At 47.5% G+C, this 16583-nt stretch overlaps 1 protein-coding gene across 2 annotated transcripts in view; it reads left to right on the forward strand.

Annotated features, from left to right (window-relative positions):
- The window catches only part of shld2 (shieldin complex subunit 2), a 36727-nt gene that overhangs the window by 12033 nt on the left and 8111 nt on the right, over positions 1-16583 (forward strand). For both annotated transcript variants that reach the window (XM_083651111.1, XM_083651112.1), the window contains exons 5-10: positions 2228-2378; positions 6887-6994; positions 8045-8239; positions 8503-8649; positions 11959-12210; positions 14146-14389. In XM_083651111.1, coding sequence (XP_083507237.1) covers positions 2228-2378; positions 6887-6994; positions 8045-8239; positions 8503-8649; positions 11959-12210; positions 14146-14389 — 1097 coding nt within the window. The remainder of the gene's footprint in view (positions 1-2227; positions 2379-6886; positions 6995-8044; positions 8240-8502; positions 8650-11958; positions 12211-14145; positions 14390-16583) is intronic.

Genomic DNA, 16583 nt, shown 5'->3' on the forward strand with positions numbered 1-16583 from the left:
CAGTTTCAAGAGAAATGGAAAGAGCAGTATTTATTTTGTGAAGTAAATGGGTAAATGAGTCGAATTGATTTTAGTAAAAAAAAAATCCGGCCCCCATGAGGTCTCAGTTGAACAAATCCGGCCCTCTACCTAATATGAGTCTGAGTGCAAGGCAGATATTTAAACAGCCTTGTTTGTGTACAGTACCAGTGGCATGGGAGTAATAAAAAGGGATTAAGGACCAGGACCCCTGGTGGTCAGTAAGATGGGCTGGTTGAGCCAATGTTAAAATGATCTTTATTTATTATTTATTTTTGCTTTAAAACTATTTTTTAATTTTCTGCTTAAAGTTCATGAAAAAAGTGGCATTCTTGTTTTTTCACACAATAATTTCATAATACCATTTGTAATGCCACCGTTGTAGTGCTGTTGTTCAAAATTAAAGAACATTTTCTCAGATTTATTGGTGTCTTTCTAGTCACACAATTTAATAGTCAGTGTTTCCCATACACTGATCTATTTGTGGTGGTACACCCTACATAGATTTTGACCCCCACAAATACTGCAACATATTAATTTCAACTAGTTGACTGCAAACTCCTGCTTTAGTGCTTACAGTATATTATTATCTTGTCGGAATATTATTCCAGCCAATAAGTTAGGAAGTTCCCTTTTGATTTAATTTTACTTTTGTTTTGCCTACAAAGCAAAATGTTACTTTACTTGAAACTCCCCTGAAGTGATTTTGGTATTATTTATGCAAGCATAATTCTACCATATAGTAACCTGTATGCAGAATATATATAGTATATATAGGGAAACAATTATTTTTTCATTGCTGTAAAACCCAACACAGTCTCTTAGAAAATTGTATAATACCAACGATATGGACCAACGTTGCTATTTTACAATTTCGGCTCGAAAAATGTAAAATATTAACGTTCTGAGTGGTTAGGGTGAGGATTAGAGTAGGGGGAGGGGTTAGAAACAGAAAATCTCCGTAAAACACGCCCAAACCCCGCCCACCGCTGTAGACGCATACGTTCCCATTTTACAATTTCTTAGCCGACATTGTAAAATACCAACGTTTGTCCACAAACGTTGCTATTTTACAATTTTTTTGGAGATCGGGTTGGTAAAACCACAGAACGGTAAAGAAGATATTGATGTGTGTAGTTCTTCATAGATCTAGTCTCTTCATTTTGATCTCAAAGTGCGCCAGTTTGATCCATTTTTACTTGAAACTGTACAAAATTTTCTTCCGGGGGGGCATGCCCCCGGACCCCCCTAGGGGTTCAGTGGTCCATGACCTTTGGGTGGGCTGAGCCCACCCAAAGCTCTGATGGTAAAACCGCCCCTGGGAGCGACTCTAGGACAATTTATGTATGATTTAAAATATTTTATTATAAATTATTGTTTAGTATTTTGGTTTTGTTTGAGGGATGGGTTTTTGCTGTAAATGCTTCATGAATTAATGTATATCTGTTGTATGAAACATCTGACCGTGTGTTCACACCAAGGTGGGGGAAAAAGGTGGAAACATTTCAACTCCAATGAACGGACGACGCATCTACTCACGTGTTTGCATTGACTTTGTATCTAATCTCGTCACGTGAATTTGCAAAAAATCAGGGGGCACGGTGGTGCAGTGGTAAGCGCTGTCGCCTCACAGCTAGAAGGTCCTGGGTTCGATTCCCACCTGGGACGCCGTGGGCGCTGAAGGAGTGCGTGCCCGTCCGCATGTCCTCGAGTGCCCGCCGCCCGGGTGGGGTCGTCAAAAGGGCCTTTCTGTGTGGAGTTTGCATGTTCTCCCTGTGCCCCCTGGGGGTTTCCTTCATATAGGAACCCCCTTCACCAAAACCTGCAATATCCTGGTTGCTAATGTGGTGCCTCCTCTGGTCGTTCGGGGCGCCTGTTCGGAGGGAGGGGAACCGGTTGGAATAGCATGATCCTCCCACGTGCTATGTCCTACCGGTGAAGCTTCCCCTGTCAGGTGAGAAGAAGCGGCTGGCTAACTGCCCATGTCTCGGAGGAAGCATGGAGCCAGTTTTGGCTCTCCCCAGATCGGCAGAGGGTGGAGCAGCAACCAGGATAAAGAAATTAAAATTAGCACTAATGGAGGATGAAATGGGATAAAAAATCAGGGGGAGAAAAAAAAAGAATTTGCAAAAAATCGCCCCGGTGTGAACGCCTTAGAGGAGCTGCGTGAAAGGACGGTTTGGTTGACCTTCTGACTGATGGCTTAAAGGTGAAGTCTGGAGTGTCGGCAGGCAGCTTCGTTCCTCTGGCGTCCATCATTGTGACGGACCAATCAGACGTTGAGATGAAGGTGGTGCTGTGGCGGCGGGCGGCGTTCTGGGCCTTGACTGTGCAGCCTGGAGACATCCTGCTCATCACAGGTACAAAGTACATGATGACCATTCTCTCTGACCAATCAGCAGTCTGCAGTGTCTTCACCTCACCTGTTAGTATCTTGGCTTGACAGTTCATTGTCGTGGTCCGAGCACATCAACAGGGCGGTTGCCAAAATGGGTAGAGCAGTTGCCATTACTAGAAAGTGTGCATCATTTGTTACACCATTATTACTTCGCCAAATTGTATGTTCATTAGTTCTGTGTCATTTGGATGATTGCTCTGTGGTATGTGTGTGTGTGTGTGTGTGTGTGTGTGTGTGTGTGTGTGTGTGTGTGTGTGTGTGTGTGTGTGTGTGTGTGGTATGGTCATCTGCGTCTAAAGGTCTACTAGGCAAGTTACAAGTAGCACAAAACAAGGCAGCTAGGCTGGTCCTGGGCTGCTCACCTAGGTCCGACGTAGCTGACATGCATACGTCTTACATGGCTTAGTGTTGAGAAAAGGCTAACGGCCAACCTACTTATATATTTTCAGAGTTATTGAAACTCAAACTCCTAAATTTCTTTCCAACATAATTTATAGTTCAAGTATTCATACACACTCCACCAGATGACTTTACCCTCGTCTACCATCCAATATGTGTTCCATCAAAGGGAGGGTTGGTTTTAAAAGGATGCTCAGATCCCATCCACACACACACACTAACACACACACACACACACACACACACACACACACACACACACACACTATCACACACATAATGATGTTTGTCTTCCGGGACCTTCACTGTCTTCCCATCTCGGCACACATTCAATTCAAAACACTGGTTCTGGCCTACAGGGCAGTACACCAGACAGCCCCTCTGTACTTACAATCTATGGTCAGGCTCCAAATCTCTCACCGTTCCCTCCGCTCCTCCACCAGTGCAGGGTGCCTCGCCCCTCCTCCACTACGGGGGCTCAAAAGTCGCTCATCCCGTTCGCGACTCTTCTCGTCCCTGGCACCTCAATGGTGGAACGAGCTTCCACCTTCGGTCAGGACAGCTCAATCACTGCCGATCTTACGGAAAAGACTAAAGACTCACCTTTTCAGGCTCCATCTGGGCCCTTCTTGAACTAACTTCTTTCTCTTAAAAAAAACAACCTTACTAACTACTTACTAACTTAACTTTACCACTATTCCTTCAGATGTTGTAGTTGTCATAGACTGTTGCATAGTTGATTGCTCTATTGCTGACAAAAATGTGTTATTGTAAGTCGCTTTGGATAAAAGCGTCTGCCAAATGACGTAATGTAATGTAATGTAATGTCACATCACTTTTCATTCTATGTTTTCTAAAGTATAAAGAGTTGTACGGACCATATATTAATATTTGGGTTATTGGCCAGCTAGAGGGCTAGCTGACCATGCTAGAGGGCAAGCTGACCATGCTAGAGGGCTAGCTGACCATGCTAGAGGGCTAGCTGACCATGCTAGAGGGCTAGCTGACCATGCTAGAGGGCTAGCTGACCATGCTATTGTCTGTCTTAGCTTAGATTTGCTTTTTATTCTTTCTTCTATTCTTTTCCTTTGTGTTTTTGTATTTTAATGAGTGTGTGTCATGTCATGTATATTGTTCTTGGACCACAGGAAGACTAGCTGTCATCTAGGCGGCAGCTAAAGGGGATCCTTTTAAATAAACAAACAAACAAATCTTTTAGTATCACCTCAGCTCGCTTGGAACCTCGGCGGAGGTGCTACCAATAAAAGTACCAGGTCATATGCTGCCTGTTCTTGCTACTTGCCCAATGGAAAAGTAAAAAAAGGAGAGTCGAGTTGAGCTGGTACCATGTGATGGAAAAGTGGCATTCGTCTGGCTGGTAAAAAAAAACACAAGTTCAAAGCAGAAAAGGAGGCGTGGCTTCACCGCGCTCAAAGCAGAAAAGGAGGCGTGGCTTCACTGCGCTCGAACCAGAAAAGGAGGCGTGGCTTCACCACGCTCAAAGCAGAAAAGGAGGCGTGGCTTCACCGCGCTCGAAGCAGAAAAGGAGGCGTGGCTTCACTGCGCTCGAAGCAGAAAAGGAGGCGTGGCTTCACCGCGCTCAAAGCATAAAAGGAGGCGTGGCTTCACCGCGCTTGAAGCAGAAAAGGAGGCGTGGCTTCACCGCGCTCAAAGCAGAAAAGGAGGCGTGGCTTCACTGCGCTCGAAGCAGAAAAGGAGGCGTGGCTTCACCACGCTCAAAGCAGAAAAGGAGGCGTGGCTTCACCGCGCTCGAAGCAGAAAAGGAGGCGTGGCTTCACTGCGCTCGAAGCAGAAAAGGAGGCGTGGCTTCACAAAGGCCAAAGGCTCATCATGTAGCGAGAGAGTGTTTTCTTACATTTGGTTGGTGTGACAATATTAATTAGTTGAAGCTGGCAGTCGAACAGAGGTTAAAAAAATCTGTTTTTACAGAAGTGGCTTTGTGAAGTTCAGAGTATGTCATCATGTGACTCATCATGTGACTTATACTGTGGATTTAAACAAGACTATACGTTTGAAAATGATTGACTTTGTGAAAACAGGAGGTACAGCCAGGCCATCTGTAAGCTCCGCCTCTCTAATCATAGAACCCACAAAGTCATAGGAAGGAAGACATAAAGGTGTGGAGAGGAACCATAGCTTCTGTACTTTATGTAATGATAACTGAAGGAAGATATAAAGGTGTGGAGAGGAACCATAGCTTCTGTACTTTATGTAATGATAACTGTTTGGGAGATATAAAGGTGTGGAGAGGAACCATAGCTTCTGTACTTTATGTAATGATAACTGTTTGGGAGATATAAAGGTGTGGAGAGGAACCATAGCTTCTGTACTTTATGTAATGATAACTGAAGGAAGACATAAAGGTGTGGAGAGGAACCATAGCTTCTGTACTTTATGTAATGATAACTGAAGGAAGATATAAAGGTGTGGAGAGGAACCATAGCTTCTGTACTTTATGTAATGATAACTGAAGGAAGATATAAAGGTGTGGAGAGGAACCATAGCTTCTGTACTTTATGTAATGATAAGTGTTTGGGAGATATAAAGGTGTGGAGAGGAACCATAGCTTCTGTACTTTATGTAATGATCACTGAAGGAAGATATAAAGGTGTGGAGAGGAACCATAGCTTCTGTACTTTATGTAATGATCACTGAAGGAAGATATAAAGGTGTGGAGAGGAACCATAGCTTCTGTACTTTATGTAATGATCACTGAAGGAAGATATAAAGGTGTGGAGAGGAACCATAGCTTCTGTACTTTATGTAATGATCACTGAAGGAAGATATAAAGGTGTGGAGAGGAACCATAGCTTCTGTACTTTATGTAATGATCACTGAAGGAAGATATAAAGGTGTGGAGAGGAACCATAGCTTCTGTACTTTATGTAATGATCACTGAAGGAAGATATAAAGGTGTGGAGAGGAACCATAGCTTCTGTACTTTATGTAATGATAACTGAAGGAAGATATAAAGGTGTGGAGAGGAACCATAGCTTCTGTACTTTATGTAATGATAACTGAAGGAAGATATAAAGGTGTGGAGAGGAACCATAGCTTCTGTACTTTATGTAATGATAACTGAAGGAAGACATAAAGGTGTGGAGAGGAACCATAGCTTCTGTACTTTATGTAATGATAACTGAAGGAAGATATAAAGGTGTGGAGAGGAACCATAGCTTCTGTACTTTATGTAATGATAACTGAAGGAAGACATAAAGGTGTGGAGAGGAACCATAGCTTCTGTACTTTATGTAATGATAACTGTTTGGGAGATATAAAGGTGTGGAGAGGAACCATAGCTTCTGTACTTTATGTAATGATAACTGAAGGAAGATATAAAGGTGTGGAGAGGAACCATAGCTTCTGTACTTTATGTAATGATAAGTGTTTGGGAGATGACTTCCATGTTTTGTTTGAGTGTAAAAATACAAGCCTTGTAGAGAATAGAAAGAAGTACCTGCCTACATAATATTTTGTAAATCACCCGTCTATGTTTAAACTCATTTTGTTACTGCAGTCAATGAAAACCAGGGACTATACTTAAACTGGGTTTAAATGATATGTATAACAAAGAGCTATTCTGCTTGTTTTACCACTGTATGGATTGGTGTTTTCTGGTTTGGTTATACTCCATACCACCATTGTGGTCTAGAATAAATCAGAATCAGAATCAGAGATGGTGTTGATCTGAATCTGAATCAGAGATGATGTTCATCTGAATCTGAATCAAAGATGATGTTGATCTGAATCTGAATCAAAGATGATGTTGATCTGAATCTGAATCAAAGATGGTGTTGATCTGGATCTGAATCTGAATCAAAGATGGTGTTGATCTGAATCTGAATCTGAATCAAAGATGGTGTTGATCTGAATCTGAATCTGAATCAAAGATGGTGTTGATCTGAATCTGAATCTGAATCAAAGATGGTGTTGATCTGAATCTGAATCAAAGATGGTGTTGATCTGAATCTGAATCGAAGATGGTGTTGATCTGAATCTGAATCTGAATCAGAGATGGTGTTGAACACAGTGTTGTGTGTGTGTGGTCAGCCCTGCAGGTGAACGAGGACAGATGGAGAGGAGAGACAGTTCTCCAGTCCACTTACAGCAGCAGACTGTTAAACCTGGGACAGATCACTGCCTCCATCTCACCACCAGGTAGTGCTACAGCCCAGCTGGGGACGGTCTACCACAAAGCCACAAACAATCACAAACTACCACAAAGTATCACAAACTACCACAAAGTATCACAAACTACCACAAAGAACCATACAGAGCCACAAAGTATCACAAACTACCACAAAGTACCATACAGAGCCACAAAGAATCACAAACTACCACAAAGAACCATACAGAGCCACAAAGTATCACAAACTACCACAAAGAACCATACAGAGCCACAAAGAATCACAAACTACCACAAAGTACCATACAGAGCCACAAAGAATCACAAACTACCACAAAGTACCATACAGAGCCACAAAGTATCACAAACTACCACAAAGTACCATACAGAGCCACAAAGAATCACAAACTACCACAAAGAACCATACAGAACCACAAAGTATCACAAACTACCACAAAGAACCATACAGAGCCACAAAGTATCACAAACTACCACAAAGTACCATACAGAGCCACAAAGAATCAGAAACTAGCAGAAGGGGTGAATGGTTATGCAAAGAAGCGTATGGAAGGGTACCCAAAGAAGGGCACAATGTCTGCTGTGTGCACTCAGAGAGAGCAGACCTCCGCTAAGGCCAATAGTCCACTCTGTTATTATAAGCACATTTTGTGAGTCGGATCAGATCCGCTCCAAAACGTAACGGCTTCTACCTTGGCCTCGTGCCCTTCCACCAAGTTTCATGAAGATTGGCCCAGTAGGTTTTCCATAATCCTGCTAACAAACAAACAGACAAAGAAATGGCACCAAAAACACAACCTCCTTGGCACACTTGTGAACTCACAGACCGTCACTCCAACAAAGATAGTTCGCTAGTTTGTAGTTCTTTGCGGTATGTTGAGTTGAGTTGAGAAATTGATTTACCAGTTGTAGACAAAGTTAAAAAGTGAAGAGCTAACCCAACCTGTTGGCCACAAAGGTAGGCCTATCACAGGTGGGCTGCCAAAGCATTACAATCTTTGTGGATTTTCTTTTAATGATTAATATTATTCTCTCTCTCTCTCTCTCTCTCTCTCTCTCTTCAGTTCCTCAGCATGTGAATGCTCGCTCTCTCGGCTCCCTGTGTGTGTTCGTGCGTGCGCGGCGCCCCCTGCTAGCCTCCCTACCTGTGCGGGCGGTCCAGGACCTGACCCGGCTCCCCTACGCCCCCCTCAGGTCGCTGAGGGTCGGCACGCTGGTGCACGCGTTTCTGCGCGTCACACACACACACATGAGCCCCGGTACGGCCGAGGGGTGTGTGTTTGTGCGTTTGTGCGTGTGTGCATGTGTGTGTGCGTGAATGTGTGTGTGTGTGTGTGTGTGTGTGTGTGTGTGTGTGCATGCGTTCGTGTGTGTGTGTGTGTGTGTGTGTGTGTGCGTGAGTGTGAGTGTGTGCGTGAGAGAGAGAGGGAATGTGTGTGTGTTTTATGTGCATCCAGTGCACTGTATTCTTACATGCGTGTGTGTGTGTGTGTGTGTGTGTGTCTCTCTCTCTCTCTCTCAGCATGGCGTAGCGGTGCAGACTCTCTCAGCAGACAGGCTGTCCAGCTGAAGGCAGTGCTGGCTGTAGAGCAGCCGGGTGGCCAGCAGGGGGCGGTGGTGCTTTGGGGGGCAGCACTGGACTGGCTGCCCCGCTTCAGCCGGGACAGAGGTACACACACATACACACACACACACACACACACACCAACACGCACACACACACACACACACACACATACACACACACACACACACACACACACGTGCGCTCTGCTCCACAGGTCTTCTAAAGTCTTGAAGGTCCCATATTGTAGGAATTCAAAGTTTCTACTTTTACAGAGACAATCAAACATGACCAATGAAGACATTGTTAAAGGATAAGTTCACCCAAAAAGGGAAATTCAGTCATTTATCTACTCATGTCGATGGAAGGACGCGTGAAGTTTCACAGCAAAACACAACAACAACAGAAAAAACAACAGAAAATGCTTCCTGAGGCCCATACCACGAATGGAGGATAAACAGATCCAGGATCTGTCCCTTGATCTGGTTTGGCTTAATCAGATCAAAGCACTCGCGCTATTCTGTACCACGATGCCAGTTATCAGCTGGGTCTGTCAATTTGGGATTTCTTTATCAGCTCTGAGCTCGTGCACCTGAAAATGCTCATGCACGTGAGCTTGTGCCCACGAAAGAGGCGTGGTCATTTGATTTCTGCCTAGTGCCTATACAGCAGATTAATGTAGGTCTACTCAATAAAACCTGCATGTGTTTTTTGCGAGTAGGAGTGTAAACTCAGTCTAAATTTCCAAAATCCGTAGGCCTATATAGATCATAGATTTAACGTTAGAAATATAGGCTCTGTCTGAATCAACACAGTGCGGGCGTAGTTTTCATTGAATAAAAAAATAGCCTATAAAAATAGCAGCTCCGTTGCACACAGCGCACCTTAGTGCGCTTTGGAGACGTTTATGGTTCCTTTTTACGCAGGTGATTTAGTGATATTTCTCCACGCAGCGTTCAGCTGCAATTGGCAGGGTCAAACGTGCTTGGGAGCAAATAAAAATGAATACTTCACGCTGGAGGAACAAACCATAATCTCATGAAGAATTCAAAGATGAAGGCTAATAAAAACCAAAGGCAACACTGCTGCACATGATAATCACAGAAAGGAGGGCTGGCAAATAATGTCATGATTATGTCGTAAATTATTCAGCTTGCTTGATTTCACCACCGATGTCCAGCATCTCTGTTGTGCACACGGTGTGCTTTGGAGACGTATGATTAAATGGGTCTTGGCGATCGCAAAAGACTCTGCTCTCCTTTTTCAGGAAGCTCATTGGTTCGTGAGCGGTGCCTTTTAAGATTTAATCTTATCCTTGCAACTTAACCTGCTCTGGACCAGGTTAACTGTGAAGCATAAGTTGCTATGGAAATATATCTCGGTAAGAAGTTAACTAGCGTCGTAGCACGGCAAACCCAGGGTTAAATCTGAAGTTACCTCACTAAGCAACTAATCTTGCTTCGTGGTATAGACCTCCAGTCACCTGGCGTAATCCAAGTCTTCACAAGCCCTGAGATGCCAAGTTATCTTGAAAAGACATAATTTACAACCTGTTTTTAGTTGGAATCCGCACCATTTGTTGTTTCAGTTTCTCCAGTGCAAATTTCAGCTCAAACAGGGTTTAACTGAAGCCTGATCAACAGATCCAGGATCTGTCCTGTCCCTTGATCTGGATTAATTTACCCAGACAATCGCAATCTAGCTAAACGATACCACGAAGGTGGTTATCAGCTCGGTCCGTCAATTTAGGATTTCCCTATCTAGCTCTGAGCTCGTGCACATGAAAATGCTCATGCACGTGAGCTCGTGCTCACGAAAGAGGCGTGGTTTGTAACAACTAGCCAATCACAATGCAATATGGACAGCTCCAGATTTTACAGCATTAGACACGCCTATTTCCTCATTCATTCAAAGCGTGCATCAAAGTGTATTAATTAGCAGAGCTTTACTGCATGTCAGAATCAAAATCCGTGTTGGATATGAGTCTGTTACTGAATGACTGTCTAAAGTTGCCACTTTTATTCACATGGGTCATTTCTTAACAGCAGTTTCTGCCTCCACATGAGTCTACAGCAGCTTCACCCTCTCAATAAACTCAATAAAACCAGAGTGTCATGTCAAGTCATGTGTCATCTCAGATTACATTTCCAGAATCCATAGGCGGACCATAGAGAGAATAATTATCTCTATCACATGATGTGTTTGGTCGCACTGATGGAATAACTCCTATAATAGCCTCAGCCTGCCAATAGCATTCATCAATTCCATTCCACATAGACAGACAGCCTACGTTATTCAGGCTCTGTCACAGTGAAACTGAGAGATGTGGCCTTGCTGGGCTCCTGCCTTGGCTGCAGCGCCCCCCTCCTCTCTCGACTCCTGCATTGCTCTGTGAGCCGGTCAAAACATAGCTTGTGAAGAGATGTGAGATATTTGAGAAGACAGTATGAAACCTTTGACTGTGTGTCTTTCTGTACTGAGCTCCTGATCTGGAAACATGTCAGCTTTTCCAGGGAGCCAGTCTCTGTGCAAATGGAAATGTTCTGCTTGCAAAGATGTCTGTATACATTTCTGTGAGACAACCTCCTCCCGACTCCTTGGCTTCATTGTTACTTTGGTCTCTCAGGTGGTTTTCTATCAAAGTTGCTCAGCGGTCTCATCATTTTGGCTTGAGATGCTATTCTGGTTCATGCGGGAGAAGAATCATGTTATTGATACAAATTCCATTCTACAACACGGTGTCTGTATGTCTGCTTACTTCAGCACCTGGGTGTGATTTTTTCTCTTTTATTACATTTATAATCAGGGAACACGGGGTTAATTTCCCTCGTTTGATGGTTTGACGCGTCTGTCTGGCGTCTGTCTTTTAATAACTTCACTTGGTTGTGCCTCCTAATGCCTCCTCCTCCTCACCAACTCCTCCTCCTCATCAACTCCTCCTCCTCGCCAACTCCTCCTCCTCACCAACTCCTCCTCCTCACCAACTCCTCCTCCTCATCAACTCCTCCTCCTCACCAACTCCTCCTCCTCGCCAACTCCTCCTCCTCATCAACTCCTCCTCCTCGCCAACTCCTCCTCCTCATCAACTCCTCCTCCTCATCAACTCCTCCTCCTCATCAACTCCTCCTCCTCGCCAACTCCTCCTCCTCATCAACTCCTCCTCCTCACCAACTCCTCCTCCTCATCAACTCCTCCTCCTCACCAACTCCTCCTCCTCATCCTCACCAACTCCTCCTCCTCATCAACTCCTCCTCCTCGCCAACTCCTCCTCCTCATCAATTCCTCCTCCTCAGCTAATATTACACATAACGCAGTGGATGGAAATGCGCATAAGTTTGCATTTTCTTTTGCCGACTTTCTGAAAAAGTTGCAATACCTTTGGATGGAAACCCAACTTGTGATGTTTCTCTGCAGCCTCTGTGTGGGACTTCCGTGTCCTCCTGGTGAGGGAGGGTGTGACGTCTGACCTTCCCGAGCTGCATTCCACCCCCTGGAGCTCCGCCCGGGCCCTTGCCCCCGCCGACCCCCGGGTGAAGGACTGGGCCCAGCCCAGGAACACCCGGACCCGACCGCACCAGACCGGGAACACAGAGACCGCACCGCACCGGACCGGGAGCACCAGTCTTGAGCTGGACCTGGACACCCTGCTGTCCCAGAAATACAGCGGTGAGCAATGTTGGCAAGTTACTCAGGAAGTGTAATTAGTTACTTATTACTAATTACTCCTTTAAAACTAATACAATTACTTTACTTATTACTTGGTATCAAAAGTAATTTGTTTTGTGACTAGTTACTTTACTATATTACTTTCACTACCCCCTCTTACTTTAGTCCCCCCTCCCTCCGTAAAGTGACAGACAACCTGTTTAGCCAGCTCCTTTTAGAACTAAATCCACTTCATTGAAACAATATGTAACCTTACAGGAGGAGGCAACAATAAGCCAACCTGCTCTTTATGTATGTGCCTACCTAGGACAAAACACTAATCGTGTTCTGGCCTCACTGCCTCTCTCTCTCTCTCTCTCTCTCTCTCTCTCTCTCTCTCTCTCCTCCAGGTGAGGTGGAGCTCAGAGTCCATATCACCTCCTCTCTCTCTCTCTCTCTCCTCCAGGTGAGGTGGAGCTCAGAGTCCACATCACCTCATCTCTCTCCTCCAGGTGAGGTGGAGCTCAGAGTCCTTATCACCTCCTCTCTCTCTCCTCCAGGCGAGGTGGAGCTCAGAGTCCACATCACCTCCTCTCTCTCCTCCAGGTGAGGTGGAGCTCAGAGTCCACATCACCTCCTCTCTCTCTCCTCCAGGTGAGGTGGAGCTCAGAGTCCACATCACCTCCTCTCTCTCTCCTCCAGGTGAGGTGGAGCTCAGAGTCCTTATCACCTCCTCTCTCTCCTCCAGGTGAGGTGGAGCTCAGAGTCCACATCACCTCATCTCTCTCCTCCAGGTGAGGTGGAGCTCAGAGTCCTTATCACCTCCTCTCTCTCCTCCAGGTGAGGTGGAGCTCAGAGTCCTTATCACCTCCTCTCTCTCTTCTCCAGGTGAGGTGGAGCTCAGAGTCCACATCACCTCCTCTCTCTCCTCCAGGTGAGGTGGAGCTCAGAGTCCACATCACCTCCTCTCTCTCCTCCAGGTGAGGTGGAGCTCAGAGTCCACATCACCTCCTCTCTCTCTTCTCCAGGTGAGGTGGAGCTCAGAGTCCTTATCACCTCCTCTCTCTCCTCCAGGTGAGGTGGAGCTCAGAGTCCTTATCACCTCCTCTCTCTCCTCCAGGTGAGGTGGAGCTCAGAGTCCTTATCACCTCCTCTCTCTCCTCCAGGTGAGGTGGAGCTCAGAGTCCACATCACCTCCTCTCTCTCCTCCAGGTGAGGTGGAGCTCAGAGTCCTTATCACCTCCTCTCTCTCCTCCAGGTGAGGTGGAGCTCAGAGTCCTTATCACCTCCTCTCTCTCCTCCAGGTGAGGTGGAGCTCAGAGTCCTTATCACCTCCTCTCTCTCTTCTCCAGGTGAGGTGGAGCTCAGAGTCCACATCACCTCCTCTCTCTCCTCCAGGTGAGGTGGAGCTCAGAGTCCACATCACCTCCTCTCTCTCCTCCAGGTGAGGTGGAGCTCAGAGTCCACATCACCTCCTCTCTCTCTTCTCCAGGTGAGGTGGAGCTCAGAGTCCTTATCACCTCCTCTCTCTCCTCCAGGTGAGGTGGAGCTCAGAGTCCTTATCACCTCCTCTCTCTCCTCCAGGTGAGGTGGAGCTCAGAGTCCTTATCACCTCCTCTCTCTCCTCCAGGTGAGGTGGAGCTCAGAGTCCACATCACCTCCTCTCTCTCCTCCAGGTGAGGTGGAGCTCAGAGTCCACATCACCTCCTCTCTCTCCTCCAGGTGAGGTGGAGCTCAGAGTCCTTATCACCTCCTCTCTCTCTTCTCCAGGTGAGGTGGAGCTCAGAGTCCACATCACCTCCTCTCTCTCCTCCAGGTGAGGTGGAGCTCAGAGTCCACATCACCTCCTCTCTCTCCTCCAGGTGAGGTGGAGCTCAGAGTCCACCTCACCTCCTCTCTCTCTTCTCCAGGTCAGGTGGAGCTCAGAGTCCTTATCACCTCCTCTCTCTCCTCCAGGTGAGGTGGAGCTCAGAGTCCACATCACCGCCTTCCAGTTCCAGGACGCTCCTCCTTCCCAGAATGCACCTCGGCCGGTTCTGGACAGCTGTGCGGGGCTGGACGTCGTCATGGCGACGCTGAGCGGTGATGTCACCTACACCGGCTGTGGCCGCTGTGCTGCAGAGCTCGACACCGACGCCAACGGAATCTACCGCCCCTGCTACCCCTGTCTGCCCTGCACCACCGTGAGGCGCTACTACAGGTTAGACTTCACTGCTACCCCTGTCTGCCCTGCACCACCGTGAGGCGCTACTACAGGTTAGACTTCACTGCTACCCCTGTCTGCCCTGCACCACCGTGAGGCGCTACTACAGGTTAGACTTCACTGCTACCCCTGTCTGCCCTGCACCACCGTGAGGCGCTACTACAGGTTAGACTTCACTGCTACCCCTGTCTGCCCTGCACCACCGTGAGGCGCTACTACAGGTTAGACTTCACTGCTACCCCTGTCTGCCCTGCACCACCGTGAGGCGCTACTACAGGTTAGACTTCACTGCTACCCCTGTCTGCCCTGCACCACCGTGAGGCGCTACTACAGGTTAGACTTCACTGCTACCCCTGTCTGCCCTGCACCACCGTGAGGCGCTACTACAGGTTAGACTTCACTGCTACCCCTGTCTGCCCTGCACCACCGTGAGGCGCTACTACAGGTTAGACTTCACTGCTACCCCTGTCTGCCCTGCACCACCGTGAGGCGCTACTACAGGTTAGTCTTCACTGCTACCCCTGTCTGCCCTGCACCACCGTGAGGCGCTACTACAGGTTAGTCTTCACTGCTACCCCTGTCTGCCCTGCACCACCGTGAGGCGCTACTACAGGTTAGACTTCTTCACTGCTACCCCTGTCTGCCCTGCACCACCGTGAGGCGCTACTACAGGTTAGACGTCTTCACTGCTACCCCTGTCTGCCCTGCACCACCGTGAGGCGCTACTACAGGTTAGACTTCTTCACTGCTACCCCTGTCTGCCCTGCACCACCGTGAGGCGCTACTACAGGTTAGACGTCTTCACTGCTACCCCTGTCTGCCCTGCACCACCGTGAGGCGCTACTACAGGTTAGACTTCACTGCTACCCCTGTCTGCCCTGCACCACCGTGAGGCGCTACTACAGGTTAGACTTCACTGCTACCCCTGTCTGCCCTGCACCACCGTGAGGCGCTACTACAGGTTAGACGTCTTCACTGCTACCCCTGTCTGCCCTGCACCACCGTGAGGCGCTACTACAGGTTAGACTTCACTGCTACCCCTGTCTGCCCTGCACCACCGTGAGGCGCTACTACAGGTTAGACTTCTTCACTGCTACCCCTGTCTGCCCTGCACCACCGTGAGGCGCTACTACAGGTTAGACGTCTTCACTGCTACCCCTGTCTGCCCTGCACCACCGTGAGGCGCTACTACAGGTTAGACTTCACTGCTACCCCTGTCTGCCCTGCACCACCGTGAGGCGCTACTACAGGTTAGTCTTCACTGCTACCCCTGTCTGCCCTGCACCACCGTGAGGCGCTACTACAGGTTAGACTTCACTGCTACCCCTGTCTGCCCTGCACCACCGTGAGGCGCTACTACAGGTTAGTCTTCTTCACTGCTACCCCTGTCTGCCCTGCACCACCGTGAGGCGCTACTACAGGTTAGACGTCTTCACTGCTACCCCTGTCTGCCCTGCACCACCGTGAGGCGCTACTACAGGTTAGACGTCTTCACTGCTACCCCTGTCTGCCCTGCACCACCGTGAGGCGCTACTACAGGTTAGACTTCTTCACTGCTACCCCTGTCTGCCCTGCACCACCGTGAGGCGCTACTACAGGTTAGACGTCTTCACTGCTACCCCTGTCTGCCCTGCACCACCGTGAGGCGCTACTACAGGTTAGTCTTCACTGCTACCCCTGTCTGCCCTGCACCACCGTGAGGCGCTACTACAGGTTAGTCTTCACTGCTACCCCTGTCTGCCCTGCACCACCGTGAGGCGCTACTACAGGTTAGACTTCTTCACTGCTACCCCTGTCTGCCCTGCACCACCGTGAGGCGCTACTACAGGTTAGACGTCTTCACTGCTACCCCTGTCTGCCCTGCACCACCGTGAGGCGCTACTACAGGTTAGACGTCTTCACGGGACGAACCGGACCCTAGGATCTGAGCAGTCTTTGGCAGTTATTACTTTCCACAGTAACGAGTAATGTAAGGGATTAGTTACTAATTCAAGTAACTTCAAGTTATTGAGTTGATTACTTGTCTGGTCGCTCGTCCTAAGTTGAACGATGAAGACATAATCCCATCAGTCACAGAAGGAGGCCGGCGGATTTGTGTCCAACAGTTTCACCCACCAAATAAATGATGGAACCAAACCAAAACACTCTAGAGTGAAACAGAAACAGAAAGGGAAATTATTTTCTTTTGAAT

This window comes from Poromitra crassiceps (genome assembly GCF_964638095.1).
Source record: "Poromitra crassiceps genome assembly, chromosome: 14".
NCBI classification, from domain to species: Eukaryota; Metazoa; Chordata; class Actinopteri; order Beryciformes; family Melamphaidae; genus Poromitra; species Poromitra crassiceps.